The 21,454-nt window shown below is 43.9% G+C and overlaps 1 protein-coding gene across 1 annotated transcript in view; it reads left to right on the top strand.

Moving 5' to 3' along the window:
• Nucleotides 1-21,454, top strand: part of LOC134449812 (solute carrier family 2, facilitated glucose transporter member 11-like) — a 37,009-nt gene that overhangs the window by 4,911 nt on the left and 10,644 nt on the right. Inside the window, exons 3-11 of the mRNA XM_063199919.1 lie at nucleotides 11,733-11,893; nucleotides 12,121-12,245; nucleotides 13,404-13,533; nucleotides 13,909-14,057; nucleotides 15,614-15,804; nucleotides 17,318-17,428; nucleotides 17,822-17,923; nucleotides 20,351-20,426; nucleotides 20,999-21,126. Of these exons, the coding sequence (XP_063055989.1) occupies nucleotides 11,733-11,893; nucleotides 12,121-12,245; nucleotides 13,404-13,533; nucleotides 13,909-14,057; nucleotides 15,614-15,804; nucleotides 17,318-17,428; nucleotides 17,822-17,923; nucleotides 20,351-20,426; nucleotides 20,999-21,126 (1,173 nt within the window). The remainder of the gene's footprint in view (nucleotides 1-11,732; nucleotides 11,894-12,120; nucleotides 12,246-13,403; nucleotides 13,534-13,908; nucleotides 14,058-15,613; nucleotides 15,805-17,317; nucleotides 17,429-17,821; nucleotides 17,924-20,350; nucleotides 20,427-20,998; nucleotides 21,127-21,454) is intronic.

Here is a 21,454-nt window from a genome sequence, read left to right as displayed (position 1 = left end):
ATATCCTTTTTAAATATCCTTTTTTAACCTATTTCCTTTTTATCAAAGCAGTTTAGTTGTTAGTAATTAGATAATGCTTATAGTATGTGCATTAGTTTATAACAGGGGTCCGCAAACTTCTTTCTCTGGGGGTCACATTATCGTTCCCGACTATGTTCAGGGGCCGAGATCAATCATGTGGGCTGTATACTAGGCCTCTGCCAACTAATAAACTTGTGAGTAACCATTTGTGGTTGTGACAGGCCTGGTGGAACTTTTTGTCCATGTGGAGTTTGTTTGACCCATTCGAGTTTCCTACACAGTCTCACCCCAAGTAGTCAATACCTGAGTACCTTTGACCAGACTGCAATTTTTGACGTCTTGGGTATTCCTTCCACGTCACATTTTGACTATGTCCTCAAAGGCGCCCCCTTGTGGCAGCATAACGTCATTGAGGTTAGGTTTAGGAATAGGTTTAGGGTTAGGCCATATAGTCAAAATGTGACGTGGAAGGAATACACAAGACGTCAAAAATTGCAGTCTGGTGCAAGGTAGTCAGAAATGGACTACTTGGGGTGAGACTGCGTTGAGTTTCTAACCTTATTTTAACACCATTTGCTGTCTGTTTAGGAGCAGGGTCTGGCAGCAGCTTTTAACCTAATCTAAATTACAGGGACAGCCACAAACCGGTCACACTCCTCGTTGTCTCTGACCTGAAGGATGGGTCAGGGTCTGGGAGTAGGCACCAGGAAATGTCAGTACCCCTGACTTATGGGTCTAGTCAATGAATATCAGCAGGCCTGTGTATCTGCTCTGTGTTCTCTGTTGGTTTCTCTCTTAAACAGGAAAACAATGCCCAATACCAGCCCACCCTAAGTAATGACAGGAGGACCAGGATGGACGAGAGGGATGGCTGGACCGGAAGACGGCGTGCACACACTTGTTGCTAGGCACATAAATACACATAGACACTTGTCTCAACATTACATCTCTGACAGGTCACAGACCCTCTTCCCCTATATACAGCTCTGTCCCCCTCCTTCCCACCATTTCTTAATTTGCCAGGCCAGAGTTGACCCCTGATCTTTTAGGAGTCAGGATGTCTGTAAGTTTAGTTGATTATATGATCCATATGTTACAAGGAATGAGATTTGTCACTTCATCCCCCTCTCTCCCTCTCCCCTCTCTCCTCTCATTGACCTCCCCTCTGACCTCTCACCCCACTCTGTCCCTCTATCTGTTGTCTACCCATTTGTGTCTGGTCCATGAACAGACACACACACTCCTACACACACCCCCATGAAATGACAAGTAAACACACACACACACACACACACACACACACACACACACACACAGAGAATTCCTATATAAGATACACTTAGGGAAAGTCAGGTCAGTTTCCAAATCTTGGGCTGAGAGAATACTGTTATTGGTCAGGGATCAGTCAAGACTAGGAAACTCCAGAGCTCTGTTATTCTTCTACTACTCGTTGTCTAAACTTTGACAAATTACTACTTTTTGTACTTATACTTTTTCGGAATTAAATCATTGGATTTTTATTATACTTGAATATGAGTTGTTTGCCTTTTTTTACCTCGAATAAAGAACAAATTTCGGGCAAAAAGGCCCGAAATTTCCAACAACCATCACAACTCTCCTCCAGCATGGTGTGTGCCATCAGAGAACTGGTAAGTCTCCAATCTTCACCATTTGCTTTATCTTCCATCAATACAGCCCACTAGTAAGGTCTGGTTAACATTCTTTTCTTGTCAAATTTTCTTTAGCTTAAATTATTTTTTAATGTTGAATGTTTCAAATGTTGGCACGTTATTAATCACTTTATTACTTGTTCTGTTATTGGTCCTGTTTTGCATTTTAATGCCGGTCAGTCCTGTCTTTGCATGGCACTGACAATAAAGTTGGCCTATTTGCATGGCACTGACAATAATGCCAACTTGACTTGACTTTTTTGGTAATTTTGTTCACGTACATCAAAGTATCCTACACATTCTTATTAACATATGCAGTAGGTCGGTGTAAACCCAGTGTAAACCCACTCATAAAAGTGCTAATTTTGTTACATCCAATTCAATTACATCCCTACCGCATGCTTCACCATTACTGAAGCTCTAGGGCTATACCTTAACCCCTTAGTGTAGCGTCTATGTTATACCCCTTCTGTCACCAAAATTGTAACGGCTATGTCTTAACCTCTTACTTAAGACTCTGCATTGTCATAGCATGTTATGATATAGTTGAGCATTTTCAGCAAATAGTGAATTGGTCGGAGAATAGGTCGGTGAAGAGGCTACACCAAATATGTAATTTTTGCTATATGGAATGTCGGTCATCTACAGTAGGATTATGGTACCAAAAATTAAGAGGGAAATTGGAAACAGGGTGAAGAAAAGGTAGGCCTACTAGAAAAGCAAAAAAACACCAATTCCAAAAATGGATATGATAGGCTATTTCCCTTACTTGCAAATGTGTTAACAATTGTGTTAGACTAGGCTATATGGTGTGTAGGCCTACAGTAGGCCTATAGCATAAAAAAACTAAAATAATCTTTATGAAATGTTCCTAAACTTGATTTTTTTTCTACAACTGTATGTACTAGTGCCTTTGTGTTCTGTGTTGGCAGCTTCAAAGCCCTCTACTAACTGCCGCTATTTTCATCACTGGCATCGGTGGCACTTTCCAGTGTGGTTTCCATATAGCCGTCCTCAACTCCCCATCCACTGTAAGTAGGCCTATGGGATTCAGATACTTTGTAGAGATGATAGGACCTGCTAGCATACGAATCAGTTGTTTTTGTTTACCGAAGTGAGAATGTGATATTTTTTCTGCGTCTTCTGGGATCAGCAAAGTAGGCTAGCCTATGGACCATTTGGGTCGGGTCTTTTCATTTCAACAATGAACCAGGTTTCAAAAAAGGGAAAAATCCAGGCAACTCCAGGTGAAGGAGAGTTGCCTGGATTTTTCCCTTTTTTGAATTGAACTGATCCCCTTCATCCAAGAGCACCCAACAAATACACTTTAAGAAGATACTGCGACTCGTTTGAGCTACCAGCCATGTTGTGTTTTACTAATGAACCAGGTTTACTCTTTAAACATGGGTGACGTTGGTGGTGATGTTGATGATGATGATTATTGATGATAATGATAATGATTACTGATGACAGATGATATATGTTTTGCTGCATTCATTTTCATTGGAATCCCGATATCGCAACCTCAAACTCAAAAATTGAATGCTGTATGACATAATGCCGGGTCGGAATGTTTTGAATATATTTTTTGGCCTTTTTAGCCTATGCCTTTATTTTGAGGTAGGACAGTTTGAGAGTATGACAGCAAACAAGAAACGAGTGGGGAGAAAGAGATGAGGAAAGATCAGCAAAGGACCTCGTCACCTCTGCCCGAAATAGAATCCAGGTGTAAACCCCCCCCCACTAGGCCTACTTGACCGTTCTCTGACCCACTGACATCGTCATCCTCCTATTCATCCTCATAATCATTGCCTACGGGTCCCTGAGGAATCTCACATTTCGTTGCTTTTCTGCCATTCATGTGTTTATTTACTGTTACAAACTTCGCCTATCTGGCGTTTGAATCACAAGGCCACAGTAGGACAATGCTCTCTGTGCTGAGACGCCAGCTGTTCAAACTCACCCCCTCCGAGGTAAGAACTTCGCCCCTCCGGTGAGGAAAGGTAGACCTGTGTGAAGTTGGCACCCCATATGTTGAAAATCTGATTAAAAGCATTTTGGTTCGATTGTGCATCGTTTGTGCACGATTGTGCAGGCAAAATGAGCGTTTGTGCACAAACCCTCTTTAAGATATTTACATTTTAAGAGGTTGGTGACCTTAGGTCACTCAGCACCCCATTAACCTCCAAATGACTCAAACATCATTTGTGCTTCGTTTGTGCACGTTTGTGCAGGCAAAACTAATGTTTGTGCGCAAACCGTTTTTATGCTATTTAACTTTTAATTTTTTGAAAGTAGGTCACTCAGCACCCCATTAACATCCAAATGACTTCAAAATGGTTGGAATCGTTTGTGCATCGTTTGTGCAGGCAAAATTACCGTTTGTGCACAAATCGTTTTTATGCTATTTAACTTTTAATTTTTCGAAAGTCACTCAGCACCCCGTCAACCTCCAGACTGATCCTCCATTGAGGCAGTCGGTTCATATGCAAAAGAGGGAGGCGGAGCACTCGGAGGGTCATAGGCAGCCTCAAAATGAATGGCAGTGAACGAGTCTGGGGAAACTTCCTTCAAAGTTCACAGCCTACCTCGTGAATTCAGGAAAATGACAAAAAAGGTGGGACACACATAGGTACATCCAGATGACCATGAGCACTTGTAGAATCCACAGTCCCCCCCTCCCCCCCCCCCCATTTTTTAGTTATTTAACTTTTAATTTTGTGAAAGTAGGTCACTCAGCACCCCGTCAACCTCCAAATGACTCAAAAAATGGTTGGGCATTATGTGGCCCTCTGTCGGCGATCCTCATGTAGATGGGAGGAATATGATGACCTTGCCAAAAATGCTACAATGGCCTGTTACAAGTCTTTCATCCTACCGCATGTTGTCATCTACACCAAAGATTGATTTTGTTCAACAAGAAAACTAATAAAACAGCCCTGAATGAGGGAAATATTTGAGGGAATATATTCCCATTTGAGGTTCGTCACAAATCCGTCCTCACATCTGCTTTTGTTGGTCATAACATGCAGACGCAGCTTGAATGATTTGGAGCAACCCACAGCCTGCAGTTTTGAATCTTGCACTGCCAGACAAAATGTTTCATGTTCTAGTCTGCCTTGTTTATACCAGGCCCGCTACAGTCTGATCAGTTCTGCCAGTTTTATTGTTGGTTTCACATGTTCACACCTTGTTGTGCCATTTGTCCAAATGAATGATTCAACACTTCATAGTTGCCAGACATTTTGTCTTATATATTCTATATATTCAGATAAAGTGCTGTTCGTTTTCCTTCTCAGATCATTTCTATGTATAGCATCCATAAAGAAACATGGCAGTAATACAAAAAAGTAGAAAATCCATATAATCATTAAGCATGACATATTGTACACAAGGCCAAGGAAAGGTAGGCCTATCCAGCTGTTGAGCGTGCACCTGATGGATGTTTCGGATGGGCCAGACCATTTTTGGATGGCACTTCAGTCATTGTCACATAGCCTACCATTACAACATAATGTCACAGAATCCATGGAAACCTAGGAACAAACAAGTCACCTTACAGACAGTGTTGTGGCTAGGGCAACACATGCATGAAGGGCAATGAATGCATAAAAAGCAAGCATATATGTGTACACCAGCATTTTCGGTGAGGAAATGCAATCTAATTATTATGATAACTAGTCCCTACAGTTCATTTTATGAAACTTTATGAAGAAAGACCTGGGCAAATAAAGCCCATTCCATTCAGTAGGCTCATTTCTCATGAAGTAGGCCATAGGCTAATTGAATGTTCAGTTGTTTAACCTCTCACATGAAAGTAGGCCACGAAAATCATGATCATTGCACAAATAAAGAATGGTCTAATCTTTCAAATCACTTTTAAAATCAAACCGAGGGTGCTCCATTTGTGCAAAACGAAATATTGACTCATAAAACAATAGGCCTAATCCTATATGTAGTGGGCGAGACCGTTACAGGAAGTAGTTCGACTACGCCACCCCCGGGGGTGGAGCCCCCGGAGGAAATGAATTAGGGGTAGTTACAGATACCCCGGACCAACACACAATGTACCCGCACAATAGATTACCAGGCAAACACAGGTTCGTGCACAATGGAGGCAGAGACAGTGGTGACAATTAATAATTCAAATCTTTATTATTATTTTCAGTATAAAAATATGTATTCTCACTCTTTGCAATAAATATAAAAAGTTACTCACAATTCGTAAAGTGCAGGGGTGGGCGTGCTGCCACCACACCCGCGGATCTGTAAACACCTGCCCCAAAGTATGTTCGCTAGTTCACAATAAACAACACACCTGGTAGGCCTAAGGCCTTAGGACCCACACTCAGGTTGTCAGACTGTGCCACTAGGGGCTGGCACGGCTAACACAATAGGGCGAATGGCACACCTCAGGATTAACAAAAGAAAAAGTAAAGAAATAGTTCACAACAAACAGAAATAATTCACGGCAAACAGAAACAACAAGAAATCATAGCAAACCATGCAAAATAAATCAAAATCCAATTAACACATGCAGTTAAATAAGAAATTAGATAATTGAATGAAATAAAAAAAAAAAAGGAAATTAGGCACAGCAAACGAAAGAAAACGAAAATCAAAATATGAGGTAAACCAACCCCAGAGGCTCAGCTCAGTGCAGTCCCCTAGGTATCCCCACACACACTCACACGCACCAACGTACACACACGCACACACACTGTGGAATGGCTCCCACACCAGCTCACACCGAGCCGAGCGCCCACACACACACACACACACACACACACTGAACTAAGCGCGCCAACGCACACACACACACACGAATGTCCAATTTCCCGAGGCCGGAGCAGCAGCCGAAATACGGGTTCCCGGCTTCCAGAGGCACCACACAACCGGGGCTAAAAGTCGCCGCTCGTGCACCTAAACGCGTGGTGTGTCTGACCACGGCCACACGGATACAACCTGCGAGGGAGGAGGAGAGCGTTAGCCAAGCTAGCAGGACACCCACTATCACACGATTCTGCTGCCGAGAGGTTACCTTACCCGGAGATGAGGGTGCACCGATGCGCGATTCTCACAGTCGGAGTGCCAATACAGAGGTACACGGCCGAGGCGCCGGTAGCGACCACACGCTGAAACCATAATAATGGCCGTCGTTAGCAACCATGGTACGAAAACAAACAGTCAGGGCTGGGTAAAGGCACAAGCTAACCCACTATAATACATACCGGCGTGCAGGAGACGGGAAAGGCGCAAGGTAACCGTTGGTATTGTCCACCGAAGTCCTTGCCAGTGGAGAAGCAAGAGATCACTCTAGCCAAGTAAGAGACGCCAAGTTGGAATCACAACCTATAGAACAGCAGACGCGAAGTTAGCCACTAGCTGCTGGCTAGCACATAAACAGCGACAAGAAATGGTCCACATACTCACGAGGACAAGAAATGGTCCACATCTCCTAGATCTGAACTGGACACCGCACTCCTCTCGACGGCGAGGGGAGAAGCAACCACAGCATTCGCCGGTGGCGATGAAACGCGCAAAGGGGAACTTTGCAGGCTTACCGAATACTAGCCACTGGCAGTGTTTATGAAGAGACTTCCCTTAATGGAGCAGCGCTCCATTACATATAGTTCAGAAACTCAAGGCTGAGATACGAATGAGCAGGAACAGTGGGGGTTTGGGGGGATGTGATATTGGTAAGCAAGAAACCCAATGTGGGTCTCCTCGACGAGATTTTTTTCATATTGCATCCATCACGCACTTGAAAATACAATCCAAATGTTGCCTAATATCGCAGCAAACACGAATATGCTACTGTAGCGACCAAGGATCACTGAACAAGTTAACAACCACCTGCGTTTCCGTGGTTGACAACGGTGTCAATTATAGGGGACCAATATCCCGGTGCCCTTACCTTGAGTTGTCTTGACCGCAGAATGTAGCCTATCCCAGAATGTATCCCAACCTCTGACTGTAATCCACGCGTTTCCACAATCATGGTTCCAAATTCCAAGGTGTAATCAGTAATAGCAAGAAAGGCTATTGTGCTACAATTTAGCTATCCCACTCAACGCACTTGTGTGACTCGTGTTATCCGATAGGCATTACATTGTTCATTCGTTTCTTCTTGCGTTTGTCCACATCCAAAACAGTTCAGTGTCGGGAAAATGCGCGTTACTGAACAATCGACGTTTGCCCAGTGCTTGTTACAGCACGTGGATTAATGCTTCACAGACGTTTTTGAAAACACAATACACTGTAAAGTGTAGGCTAAATGAAGCACCTTGCTGTCTGTGCGATGTCAACTGGCCTGGGACAGTTTGGTGGTTTGGCAGTACAGAGAGTAATGTGTCGTCTTCAAAATTAACTTGTATTATAAAAGCAGCTGTCTTGAGCCAAACATTTAGAGCGTAATGTAGGCTAAACCGGCGTCTGCGCAACATCCAGTGAGAGATTAAGTCGCTTGATTTCCAGTTTGTATTTGCGCTGGATTTTGACGCTTGAACCAATTGGAATGGGGGCCCCCTCCAGCTGGGGGTCCTTTGACTAACTAAATTGTCGTTGCGCTGTTTGGCAATTGGCATTTTCACGTTGTCGCTCATGCAAACCTATTGGGAGAGGGGCCCCCTCGAGCAGGGGGTATTAGAGAGGCGCTGTTGCTTCCCTCGCAGCAGAGCCCTTCATACAGATGACAGTGCCTTATTGTAAAGCTATTTAAAATCGTCATTGCCGTTGGGTACATAACCTGTCGTCCTTGGGGGCCCCACCTACTCGGGGGCCCTAGGCAACTGCCTACATTGCTTACTTTAACGCAACGGGCCTGTTCGTAGCTCATTGGTTACCTGACCAAGGTGTCCCACGTGACAAATATGTATTTAAGAGGTAACTGTAGGCCTAATCAGGACCTCCTCAGATAGGCCTACCTTGTCTGTGTAGCCCATTCTTCCTTGTTCAGGTAATGCATTGATTTCTTTCAACATTGTATTTTGTCGTAGTCGTATTGCTGACAAAGTAGATCTTGTCTTGTAATAAAATTGTCATTCAAATCTGGGGAAGAATTCCGTTTTGTCTATTCATATGTTTATTGATCTGGTTAAGTAGGCAGTAAGGTTTATTCGCTGTGGATGGAGCGAGGCACACATAGGCTACTTTGGACTAACATAGATTTAGATCCGACGTCAATGGTGTCTACCTAGGTTGAGATATGTTATGAGAACCGAGACAAGTGCGCGCTGACTTTATCCTCCGTTTGCCGTGTATTCATCGCCTGTTAGCCTGTGGCAGTCGATCAGGTGCGGGATGTGGAGACACCTCTCTCGGCAGATACGGTACCTTCTCGGCATCATAAATCCCTGCCTCATCTCTTAACGACTTACATGCAGTTTAGGACCCTCAAATAAACAATAGTCGAGCGCTGAGAGGTACCGATGTAATAAATGCTTAACTAGCTGAGCCCAGACGTAACAGAGAATGGTAGGCTAGACTAATCAATTTTATAACAGTAATATAGTAATTAAGTACAAATACATAATTACATAGGAACTAGAGAGATCCATCGGCTGGGACTCATTGCGGTATTGGATAATAGGTTATGAAATCTTTTCTACAGTCCAACGCGGAAGCGATCCAAGGGCCTTGCATTTCCGTCGTTGGGTTTTTGATCTTATTACACAGGTGTAAAGATGATGTGGATATGTGGAACCAGATAGAACTTGAAAATGACTGCATTGATAGGGGCTGGATCAGGTATACAACAAATGGCACAGGCAGTGTTGCCAGATTGGGCGGGTGCCCGCCCAATTGGGCTACTTGGGATGAGCGTTGGCGGGCAAAAACGGGAAAAATTGGCCATTTGGCGTTTTTTTTCAGCCGTTTTGGGCCCATAGAAGTAATTTGTTGAATTTGGGCGGAATTTAGCGCATTTTGGCGGTTTTTGAGAACCTTTTTGGGCTGGATTTGGTCAGACACATCTGGCAACACTGGGCACAGGCTGTTCGGCCAGAAGTTACCCAATGAGTCAGATGACCATGAGAAAACCTTGGCTTTACCGAAAATAAAAAAAGAATACAAACAAGACATTAGGAACATACAACATACTGTAAATGAAAGTACACATAGACTACACACAATATGTACAAGAGAATGAGGACTGTTGCCTACAGCAGACTGCAGCAGGCGTCTTAACCAGGGGGGATGAAATCCTGACATAGAGAGAAATGTGAGCTCTACTCTGCCAAAGTATTACTGAATCAGTAAATGTAGGCTACTTTATGGCAGAGCCGCGCCATGGAGACTCTATGCGTTTACATGAGACACTTAAAGGGGTATGCCACTATTTTGGGGCTTAATGCAGTTAAAATCGTTGGCTGGAGTTTATAAAGGTGGTAAAGTGTCTTATTTTTCATGTTAAGCGTTGTCTGGCTTTAAAGGGATATGCCACTATTTTGGGGCTCAATACAGTTAAAATCGTTGGCTGGGGTTTATAAAGGTGGTAAAGTGTCTTATTTTTCATGTTAAGCGTTGTCTTACTGTAAGACAAGTTAAAAGAGGGAATATGTTGCTAAGCTAGTGAAAGTCAATGGATCCGTGTAGCATTGTAGCATGCTACACGGATCCATTGACTTTCACTAGCTTAGCGACATGCTCCCTCTTTTAACTTGTCTTAAAGCAAGACAAGGGCTTACATGAAAAATAAGACACTTTACCACCTTTATAAACCCCAGCCAACAATTTTAACTGTATTAAGCCCCAAAATAGTGGCATACCCCTTTAAGAAAAGTTAAAAGAAGGAATATGTCGCTAAGCTAGTGAAAGTCAATGGATCCGCGTAGCAGCATGCTACATGGATGCATTGACTTTCACTAGCTTAGCGACATGCTCCCTCTTTTAACTTCTCTTAAAGCAAGACAAGGGCTTACATGAAAAATAAGACACTTTACCACCTTTATAAACCCCAGCCAACGATTTTAACTGTAGTAAGCCCCAAAATAGTGGCATACGCCTTTAAGTCCGATTTAACTCACTTTAAATCTGATTCAAACTTAATTCCGCTCTAAAAATATCATGTAAACACCCACCGAACAGGATTTAAGTTTAGTCTGATTTAAACTTAAGTCCGATTAAAGTAGGTGGTTTATTCCTCTTTTAAATCCGATTAAACACGTTCCTCTATCATGTAACCTTTTATTCAGAATTACAATAAATCCAGTCGTTCCACGCATGCTCGTTGGCCACACGATGGCGCCAAGAGCCCGTGCTCTTTGCTAGTGAGAAAAAAATGGCGGCACTTCCTGTTGATTTTCACATGAAAGTTTTGCTTAATTTAAAGTCCCTAAGCGACTATAAATGTTATGGCTTTCATATATTGATGTAAAAGTGCCCCACGAAGTAATGAAGCACAACAAAGTTACTCCACATCACCCTTTGACCAGTTTGTTTTTCTAAGCTAGGTGGATGCTAACTAGCATTTGAAAGAACCAGACCCAAAGGGGATTTCTCCAGTCTTGAGTCCGACTGAGGGAATTCATTTTCGGTTAGAAGATTAGCTTCTGTCCCAGTAGTAAACAGAGTTCCCCGGAGGTTTGGCGACCACGCCCCCAAGCCTTATTTGGCTCACTCAGCACATAGGTCCTCAGTCCAATCGCAATGCTTTATTTTCCCCAGACGTTTAATCACATTTAAGTGAAAGTGCCATGTATACACGTTGCAAAATAACTCTTTATCCGATCCATTTAAATCTCATTTATTAAATCGGACTTAAAAACATCATGTAACTGTAGCCACTGTGTAGGTAACAGACTATGCAGCCACTAGACAATACAAACAGTAAGCTACTGCAAACGGACAATACAATAAGACAGACACAACATGACAAACAATTGGGATTCAATTGGAATTCAACCCGTTTTCATTTCTTCAGGGAAATTCAATAATACTGTGTATATTTATAATAATTTGTAATATATCACGCACATAACCATGTACAACATTTCCATTACAATTGTGTTTACATCATCTTTTCACCTGTGTTTTGCTCAGTTTATTAAGGAGCTGGTGAATGTGACCTGTACTGAGAGGTACGGCCTCAACCTGCCGCCATGGCAACTGTCAATCATCTGGTCGTTTGTGGTGTCGATCTTCTTCATCGGTGCGCTGATGGGCGCGCTGATGGGCGGACGACTGGCGGACAAATACGGCAGGTACCGTAGGCTACCTTTAATCCACAGCTAATGCCTGTAATAAGGGCTCTCATAAAGGTTCTAACGCCTCCAAATAAACTCCCAAAAAGACTGTAACATATCCAAATAAACTTACATGAATACAAATCCAACATGCTGGTTCTAAACTCAAATTATGGTGACTGTGTTGTGTTGTGTTGTGTTGTGCATTGACTTTGGCTGCCTGTGTCCTTGTGGAACCTGACCAGGAAGAGATGTCTGCTGTGGAATAACCTGCTGGGCATGGCAGGAGCTGTGCTGATGGTGCTTAGCAAAACAGCCGTGTCCTTTGAGATGATCATGGCAGCCAGGTTTATCTACGGTGTCAACTCAGGTCAGTGTTCTGTACGCCCACTGCAAAGAACTGAAGCATACACAGCTATGCATGTGGTTGTTTTTGCTACTGTATGTCATTGTTGGCATTATGGCTTTTCGTGGCTCCGGGTCCATACCACATCACAAACCACTAACCAGATGAGCAGCATTCTAGGAATCAAACATTTCTGAAGAATAATCACTGAGCCCATATATTGTAGTGTTTCTTTCTTTTTTGCACAGACATGCGTCAGACACACTCTACAGCAGGGCTATCCAAATGGAGGCCCTGGGGCCAGATGAGGCCCTTGGATGGCAAGGTTCTGGCAACCCATAAGATAAGATCAAAATTAAAACAAATAGGGCCTATGAATGCCATCTGTGGCCGTGCATAATTTGTGATCACTAACACTTCAGATTGGGGATATCTCTTCTATGCATTCACATGAGTGTCACAACAGTGTCATAAATAGACCATCCTAAGGCTACTAAGAAATAGAGAAGCGAATAGGCCTATCTGTTCTGTCTGGAAAGCTATCCGCTTGTTTCCAACCCTAATCTCAGACACCGTGCTGCTGGTAGTTATACAGATTCGCTACACTCTGCTTTAACCTTGGAAGAGGCGCGGTGATGTTGAAATCATAGATGTTGAAATCTTACAGCAGAAACACAGGTACGAGGTGTCTTAGAGATGGCATTATTGGAACATTCCAAAAATGTGCTCACCCCCAGTGTGTGTTCAGGGCCAGTGACACAAACAAGAATCCCTACTATGCAGCCATACTGGACTCTATTGACAAACATATGTCTACGTGTATTCTACGGTATATACACATACAGTATGAATAGGCTTGACGGTGCACTGAATGTACGCAGTATATGTATGTCTATTTACGTACATTCCTAAAAATAAGCAGAGGCCTGTGTATACTGTTAATAGGTACTGCTCTGGTGCTGCACTATACCGTATCTATAGGGCTGTAACGATAGAGGTAATATCGTGATGAACTTTTAAAAACATCACTAGTAGCCTCTTGCAACCTATTCTACCTATGAACGATCACCAAAAAGATACAAAATCGTGAGGTGTATCGGACCATAGGTCAGAAATTGTGATGTGAACCGAATTGTGAGTTGAGTGTATTGCCCTAATGTCATGTGTTTACTATCCAAATAGGCATTGGGCTGACAGTGCACTGCATGTATCTGCCTGAGTGCTCCCCGAAGAAGCTGCGGTCGATGATGGGCTTCTTTGTGATTACCTTCAGCGCCTTAGGGAAGTTCATAAGTCAGCTCTTGGGCCTCAGGTCTGTCTTCCTCTTCTCTCTTCTCTTCTCCTCACCTCTGCTTTTTTCCTCACTCCACCTCTCCTCTCCCCTCCTCTCCTCACTCCACCTCTCCTCTCATCTCTCCTTCCCTCTTTTCCTCACTCCACCTCTCCTCACTCTTCCTCTCCTCACCTCCCCTCTCCTCTCCTCACTCCACCTCTCATCTCCTCCCCTCTCCCCACCGCTCCTCTAATCTCCTCTCCTCCATAATTCTCCTCCTTACTCCTCTCTACGCTTCCCCCTCTGTCCTCTCTGCCCTCTCAAATCACCTCTCATCTCGCCATGTTTCCTCTAGTTTTGTCAATTCAACCTGCTCTCTTCCTTCTCCCTCCCTGTGTGTATGTGCGTATATAGTGAGGTGCTAGGGACGGAGGATCGTTGGCCGTGGCTGTTGGGGTTCAGCGCGGTGCTGGCGCTGCTGCAGATGGTGACTCTGCCCCTCCTGCCCGAGTCACCCCGATACTTGCTCATCATGAAGGGGGACCCAGAGGCCTGCGAACGGGGTAACTGACTAAGGCCTACTTTTTGTCATTTCCCGATACTCCCCCCTATCTCTCTCTGCAACTGTCCTATCTTAAACCCTCCGGGTTTTTACGTCAGTTTCGTCCACTTCTAATGCTATTAGCCATTCCCGTAATATGGCTGGTTTAGACAGTGGCAGTCGGTGAAAACGGTCGGGGTTCCAGCTTTTCATTTTACGGTCGCAGCCAGTGTAAGAACCGCGGACCATGTTTAGCCTACCTAGCCACCTGATTGAGTAGCCTGCATCCGGGTCAGAGAGTTGCAACAGTGAGACACCTCTGAAAACACTGGCCAGTGAAAGACTGTGTGGTCCGATGATCTTCTCTGTGCCTCGGTTTGATTGATGAGACCTTTGTGATGAAGTGTGTAGCGTTTTTGAAGTTGTTTATAGCGGGGAAACATCAGAAAATAATAGGCCTATAATTGGCCCCGCCGTGATGCATTGGCTGCGTTTTTCACCAAAAAGCTTAAAATTAGCTAACTCCATAACGGCGCGGCATTGCCCAGAATGGCTCATCATTAGATACATTATGTGGCATGGGAAAGCAATGGTGAAACTTTCATTTTACGCCGGAACTATCCTTTAAGAGTCGGCCGAAGTAAAAGTAAACGTACATTTTTGGTGTAAGTACAACACTAGCATATGATGACATAGTGGTTACAGTAGTTATTCCGGTCTCCATTGAGGTGGTTAGAAAGAACCCCCCCAAATTTCATCCAACTAGCGGATAAATTCTTCTAAAAATAATTTCTGTTAGTACAACAGCTATGTGTCTACATTTTGTTGGAGACAGAGAAATATGATTATGCTTAGTGCATGCAGGCATGCACACATACGCACTTGCACACACGCACGTACACACACGGGAAGTAGGAGGTAGGCTTGATAAATGTGTTGGTGTGTGTGTGTGTGTACTCTTACACCTTAACCGTTAGCTGGAGTGCCCAAGGCAACAAGGCATCTAGCCACTCATTGAAAAAATGCAATCTAAATAACATGTAAGCCTTGTCCGTGGCTCAAACCGGCAAAGGCACTGACTGTTACACCAGGGACCCGGGTTCGATTCCAGCCCAAGGTAATTTCCCGATCCTGCCCCTATCTCCCTAATGCCGTGTACAGACCAAGAGCGAACGGGGCGAACGAAGCGACGGAAGTCATTATTTCTCTATGGAGGGCACGCGACCTGCGCTACCAAAGCGAATTCGCCAGTAGCGAAGCTTCTTGCGCGACCAGAGCGAATTTTGAAGATTAAACTAAATCTAATCGCAGGCGAATTCGCTCTGACGCTGTTCAGCGACAACCAGTCGGAACGTTCATATCTCCGAATGTCCCAGGCTGTGAAGCCAGAGCCGTTATGTGATTAGCTGAATCAAACATGTCAATGCTGCGTCTCGAGCGAATACAGCGTATTCAAGGCGAAACTTCTTCTGCTACCCATGCTACCAGGCAGCGTAGTTCGCTCTTGGTCTGGACACGGCATCAGTCTTAAAAGGCAGAACTAATGTTTTAAAAATCATGCATGGTTCTCTCCCCCAGCAATGATGCGTCTGTGGGGGCCTAAGGTGGACCACAGTGAGGATCTGGCTGACATGCGCGCGGAGGTGGCTGTGTCGAGTGGGCTGCAGAGGAAGGGGGTCTTGCAGCTCTTCAGGCAGCGCTCGCTACGCTGGCAACTCGCCACCATCATCTGTTGCATGACAACACTGCAGCTGAGTGGCATCAACGCTGTAAGTGTGCCGTTACTGTGCCATAAGTGGGACAATCTGACTCTCGAACTCCCTCCCGTTAAAGGGACAGTTTGGTCAATTTCAACATGCAGTTGTATTGCTCACACTACCCTGGACTTGTCAGTGCCTGAGATTTTTTTTTTTTCTTCTTCTTCAGCCGTTTCCGAGATCCTGGTCATTGTAATGGTGGCAGCTCTTTGTTTACATTTCAAAAAAACATTTTTATTTATTCCCAAAAACATCCAAAAGGTTATAAAACATCAGCAGACAACTAGCAAACAGCAGTACCTTTTGGGAAAATATTTGGTGTTGGCCTATGTTTCATTTTTTAAAAATGTAAACAAACGCTGCCCCCATTAGAATTGCTCATATCTCGGAAAGGGCTGAGCCGAAAAATGTGGCATCACCAGGTACTGACAAGTCAAGGGTAGTGTGAGCAATACAACTGCATGTTGAAATTGACCAAACTGTCCCTTTAAGTTTGACGAAATGCAACCACGTGGCTTCAGTCATGTTAGGCAGCCGTGACCTAGTTATGTAGATGTTAGAAACAGCCCTAACTACATGTTGCATGAACATGAGCATGTATATGTGAGATGCTAATGTTGACCCAGAGGCAAGGTGGCTTGCCCAATCGATGGCACTGTGAATTGTTCTACCGTGCTCTTTGACTCCAACAGATTCTACCAAAAATTGTCTCACCAGAGAAAACAGACTTTCTGTTGGGTAGACACTCATTTCACAACTCTAGAAGGCTTTTCAATAAATTCACATTGACAGCTTCAGCATGCCAGAGCTCGTAGTGTCGCTGGATGCGGAAAAAGCTTTTGACAGGGTAGAATGGAACTTACTGTTTGAGGTGATGGATAGATTTGGTTTGGGCTCAGGCATCATTTCATGCTATATTCATCCCCAGTTGCTTCTGTGCCAGACAAACAATGCAGTCTTACCTCCTTTTCAACTCTAATGTGGTGCAATACAAGATTGTCCACTACCCCCTTTATTGTTTGCCATAGCTTTTGAACTGTTAGCAATCTGGCCACATAATCCAAGTAATCTCAGTTTCTCGAGTGCAAGGGTTCGTGTGGACCCCATGAAGCACTTTGATGATTGGTCCACCGTGTGGACAGCGGTGGACACAGTGGACACCGTGAGGCCATTCTCCAGTGAGAATGAAAATGTATGCATACATGCTTAATCCAAATTTCAGATAGTGAATTTACGATTATACAATAATGTAAAAAAATAGTGTAGATACAATGTTTCTGCTGTGCCTATGTTCCGGACGATAGGTAGCCTTGATGAAACAACTGCTCCCTGGCGGACGACAAAACAACTTGTGACGAAAGGCCTTGTGACACCAAAAGACAAATCGACTTGTATCTGTGTTAAGTCAGTCATGTGATGCTGTGTGTGTGTGTGTGTGTGTGTGTGTGTGTGTGTGTGTGTGTGTGTGTGTGTGTGTGTGTGTGTGTGTGTGTGTGTGTGTGTGTGTGTGTGTGTGTGTGTGCAGGTCTACCTGTACTCGTTTGACGTGTTCAGGAAGGCAAATATCCCTCCTCATCAGCTGCGCTATGCTGCCCTGGGCACTGGCCTGTGTGAGCTCTCCACTAACGTCATCTCAGTGAGTCTTTTGTCCATTCAATTCCTCTCCTTTCATCCTTCATTTTTTCCCCTTTCTCTTTCATGTCAGTACTGTGTGCAAGTCTCTTGCTCCTTTTTCCACATAGGTCCTTCACATAGTTCCTCTCTCTCACTTTCCACCTTCTATTTCTCCTCTATCTTTCTCTCTTCTCACCCCTCCCTCTATCATCACCTCTTGTGTGAGTCATTCTCTCCTCTCCTCTCCTCCTCCTTTGCCTATCGCTATCTCTCCTCCTGCTCCCCACCTCATCTTGTGATCTTGCGGTCATGCTCTTACTACAGTACAGGAGCATCCTTAACGTGTGTGTGTGTGTGTGTGTGTGTGTGTGTGTGTGTGTGTGTGTGTGCGTGTGTGTGTGTGTGTGTGGAGTAGGCAATGGTCATTGAGCGCACAGGCAAGAAGGTGCTTCTGTTGTGGGGATACTTTGGGATGGCCACTACCCTGACAATACTCACAGTTACACTATACCTGCAGGTACAAACACACACACACACACACACACGCACACGCACACATCCCTGGTTCTACTCACAGTATATACTAGGGCTGGGCGGTTTTGGAAAAAATGAGCATCACGGTTTTCTTGATGAAAATTGACATCACGGTTTTCTGCACGGTTTTTTGATAAGCGGCGATTTCCCCCCAAATCTTTATCTTTCGGACAAAAAAAAACCTGAAATTAAATTTAAAAATGAGATGCAATCATGAATTTAAATTAATCTCCATTTATATTTTATCACTTTTTCATTTCAATATTTTTATATTTTATAGTTTATATTTCCCTACCCAAGACTTTAAGTTCCCTTTCAAGTAAAAAGGGTTAATAAATTATTATAAGCAGCTGTTTTTGGCTTTTTTTCCCAAGACAGCCCAAAACTGCATATTTGTTCTACACCTGGCAACACTACTTGCTTAGTTCTCGTTGTACACCTGGCAACATTGATCACTACGACCGCATGTTGCCTTGCGCAGCGCAGCGCGAGTAAACACAGTGGGACAGAAACGGAACAGACTGAAGAGACACGAAAACAAACGGATTTACTTGACATTGTGTGAATATTTTCTTTGAATTAAAGGCCAAATGTAACGTAGGATGTATTTTGTCAGGTAGTTTGTGTCATATGGCGATGTATTTCGCTCCTATTTTGCTCCCAAATCATTTCAAACAGCAATGTAGCAATGTATCTTGTCTGCCCATTGCATTTTGCAAGCTAAGCTAAATTAGCCTCAATGGCAAAACTCATACGCAGCCTTAACAGCAGTCCTGCACACGCAGTTGGGATGGTAATGAAATACAGTTAAGGATCTGAGAACTGTTGTAGCCTATTAGAATAGCCTTTTATTTAACTTTGTGAGATCAAATGTAAGCTAAGTTGATTTAAATGTTCATCATGATTCATCCATGTCATGTGGGTTCTTCATTAGGCTATGCTTCACTCTCACCAGCTTCTTTAGCGCGATTATTTGTATTGCTTCAATCAACATCTTAAATTGTGTTGACATTTCCTAGTAGAAAAGCAACAGTGGACTTGGAGTTGAAATGAAGTGTGACACGAAGTATGAAGTTCACGCACATAGCCTAGTATGAACAACAACAACAAAACCGTCTCTCATCAAAAAGAGAACCTTGTGTAGGTGAAACCGAGATCACGGTTTTTTAACCGTAAACCGCCCAGCTCTAGTATATACTATACTTGGTCCTCCACACCGTATACTAGATGTAACATGGTGAAGGTGTAGGTTTCACCAAAAATTCCCCAAAGGTTCAAACGGATCCACACAGACAAGTGATGTAGAGAAAAATAGAATTTGTTTTTATTTTTACAATAAATAGAGAAAAGGAAGGAAAACAGTCAGAGGCTGGATAGGCCGCAATACTACAGTGCCTGTGGCCCGATAACACAGAAGGCTTTACTATCACACAAAACTAGGTGACCCTCAACCTTGTTCAGTATATAGTGAATACACGGCACCCATATATAGCAACCTCACAGCAATCAAAGTATGGTTAAGGTGACTTACACGCATTTAACCACAGCAAATCAGATGTGTTCTACACACACTAACTACTACCAGTGATCACACAAGTGGGGCCTAGCTGTGAGATAAGGGCGGATGGTGGGCACAAGACTAGGCCAGAGCCTCAAGTTCACAACACAAAAAGGGACATACCAGAAAAGAATATAAATTGACTTGGCCACAAAACCAACACAATAACTAAAACACTAATGGCTTGGAGGTACTAAAAAGGAAGAGGAGAGAAGCGGCACAAACACCCCTTAACACTGCGCCTCTGCCACAATGGAGTCCTGCGTGTGAATCTGTGGGGTTACGGTGAGTAAACCCGGTCAACACGAAACACGCTAACAAATGCAGACAAAGTCAGTCCAATTACAGACTGGCCATGAGATAAAGCTAGTTACACTGTATGGCGGGTAGTTAAGCCACAGAATCTGTGCTAAACTTTTTGTCTGCAGCCTTAAGCTGCATACTCCCCATACATTCTGTGCAAAGAGGCTTTGAAACTGTCTACTCATCCATTTTATCCTCTTCCTGTGATGTCTCAGTATCTCACTTCCTGTTGAGAACCTAGACATGAGTATCAGTGCTCCCTCCGCTGGGAGGGAGTGTGTATGTGTGTGCATTAAAAACAAACAAAAAAAACATTTTTAAAGCAGTAGACCTGGTCACATATACACAGTGTACTATAAACACACTATGAATTTCACACAGACACTACAGACAGACAAACAGACAGACAGACAGACAGACAGACAGACAGACACACACACACACACACACACACACACACACACACACACACACACACACACACACACACACATTGCTGACATACATTAACATAGAGTTTCTCTCCCCCGCCCCCCTCTCTCTCTGCAGACCATCTTGTGGTGGATGCCTTACTGCAGCTTGATCCTCGTCTTCATCTTCATCATGTTCTTCTCCACTGGACCAGGTGACAAACTACACACACACACACACACACACACACACACACACACACACACACACACACACACACACACACACACACACACACAGAGACAGAGAGAGGGAGAGGGAGAGAGAGAGAGAGAGAGAGAGAGAGAGAGAGATAGACCAGCGTACTCAACTCCATTCGTGCCCATAAAGTTTTAAGCAACTTTAAGCGTTTAAAATGGGTAATACAAATGTATTATGAAGGCTAATTCGGTGCTGACCCATCACAGCAGAAGCCAAATTTCAACTAGCTCTTGGAAATCTGACAAGCGCTTGGAATTCTGAATGCAGGGCACGAATGGAGTTGAGGTATATGCCCAGAGTTAGCCCTCAGTATCATGTTTTAACACGATTTAAGTCATTTTACACCTGATTTCCCCTTTAAATAAATTAACAAGGAATGACATATAAAAACATTGGAGACATTGAAAAGTGCAATGGAACATTTCAATGATTATTACAGAATGCCACTCTAGGTACGGCGTGCATTAAGGGGCTACAAATTCAAATTCTCTCTCTCTCTCTCTCTCTCTCTCTGTTCTGCTACAGCTGGCATCACAGCTCCCCTGGCTGGTGAGCTCTTTAACCAATCCTTCAAGGCAGCTGCCTTCACCATCAACACCACCATCAACTGGACTGGCCTCTTCCTCCTTGGGATGGTCTTCCCGCTCATTGTGGTCAGTATGCACTGTTGCTCCTCCACTATGTTTTCCCTCATGTCTCCACTGTCTTTCTTTCCATATGCCTTTCATTTATACATTGATGCAAGATGTGCACTGGCTACCCTGGGTGTGTGTGTGTGTTTGTGTGTGTGTGAGTGAGTGTGTACGTGCATGCTCGCATACGTATGTGCGTGCGTGAGTGCGTGTGTTTGTGTGTGCACATGTGTGTCTGTGTGTGCAAGGGAGAGAGAACGACTCAATGAGTAGACAGTTTTGGTGCTTTCTTTTTTCCCAAAAATTGGACAGTACGGTAAACGCCTATCTGTCGGCCCAAATGAAGAAG

This window comes from Engraulis encrasicolus, chromosome 5 (genome assembly GCF_034702125.1).
Source record: "Engraulis encrasicolus isolate BLACKSEA-1 chromosome 5, IST_EnEncr_1.0, whole genome shotgun sequence".
Lineage (NCBI taxonomy): Eukaryota > Metazoa > Chordata > Actinopteri > Clupeiformes > Engraulidae > Engraulis > Engraulis encrasicolus.
Note: the sequence above shows the minus strand (reverse complement) of the source record. Positions and strands in the feature narration are given on the sequence as shown.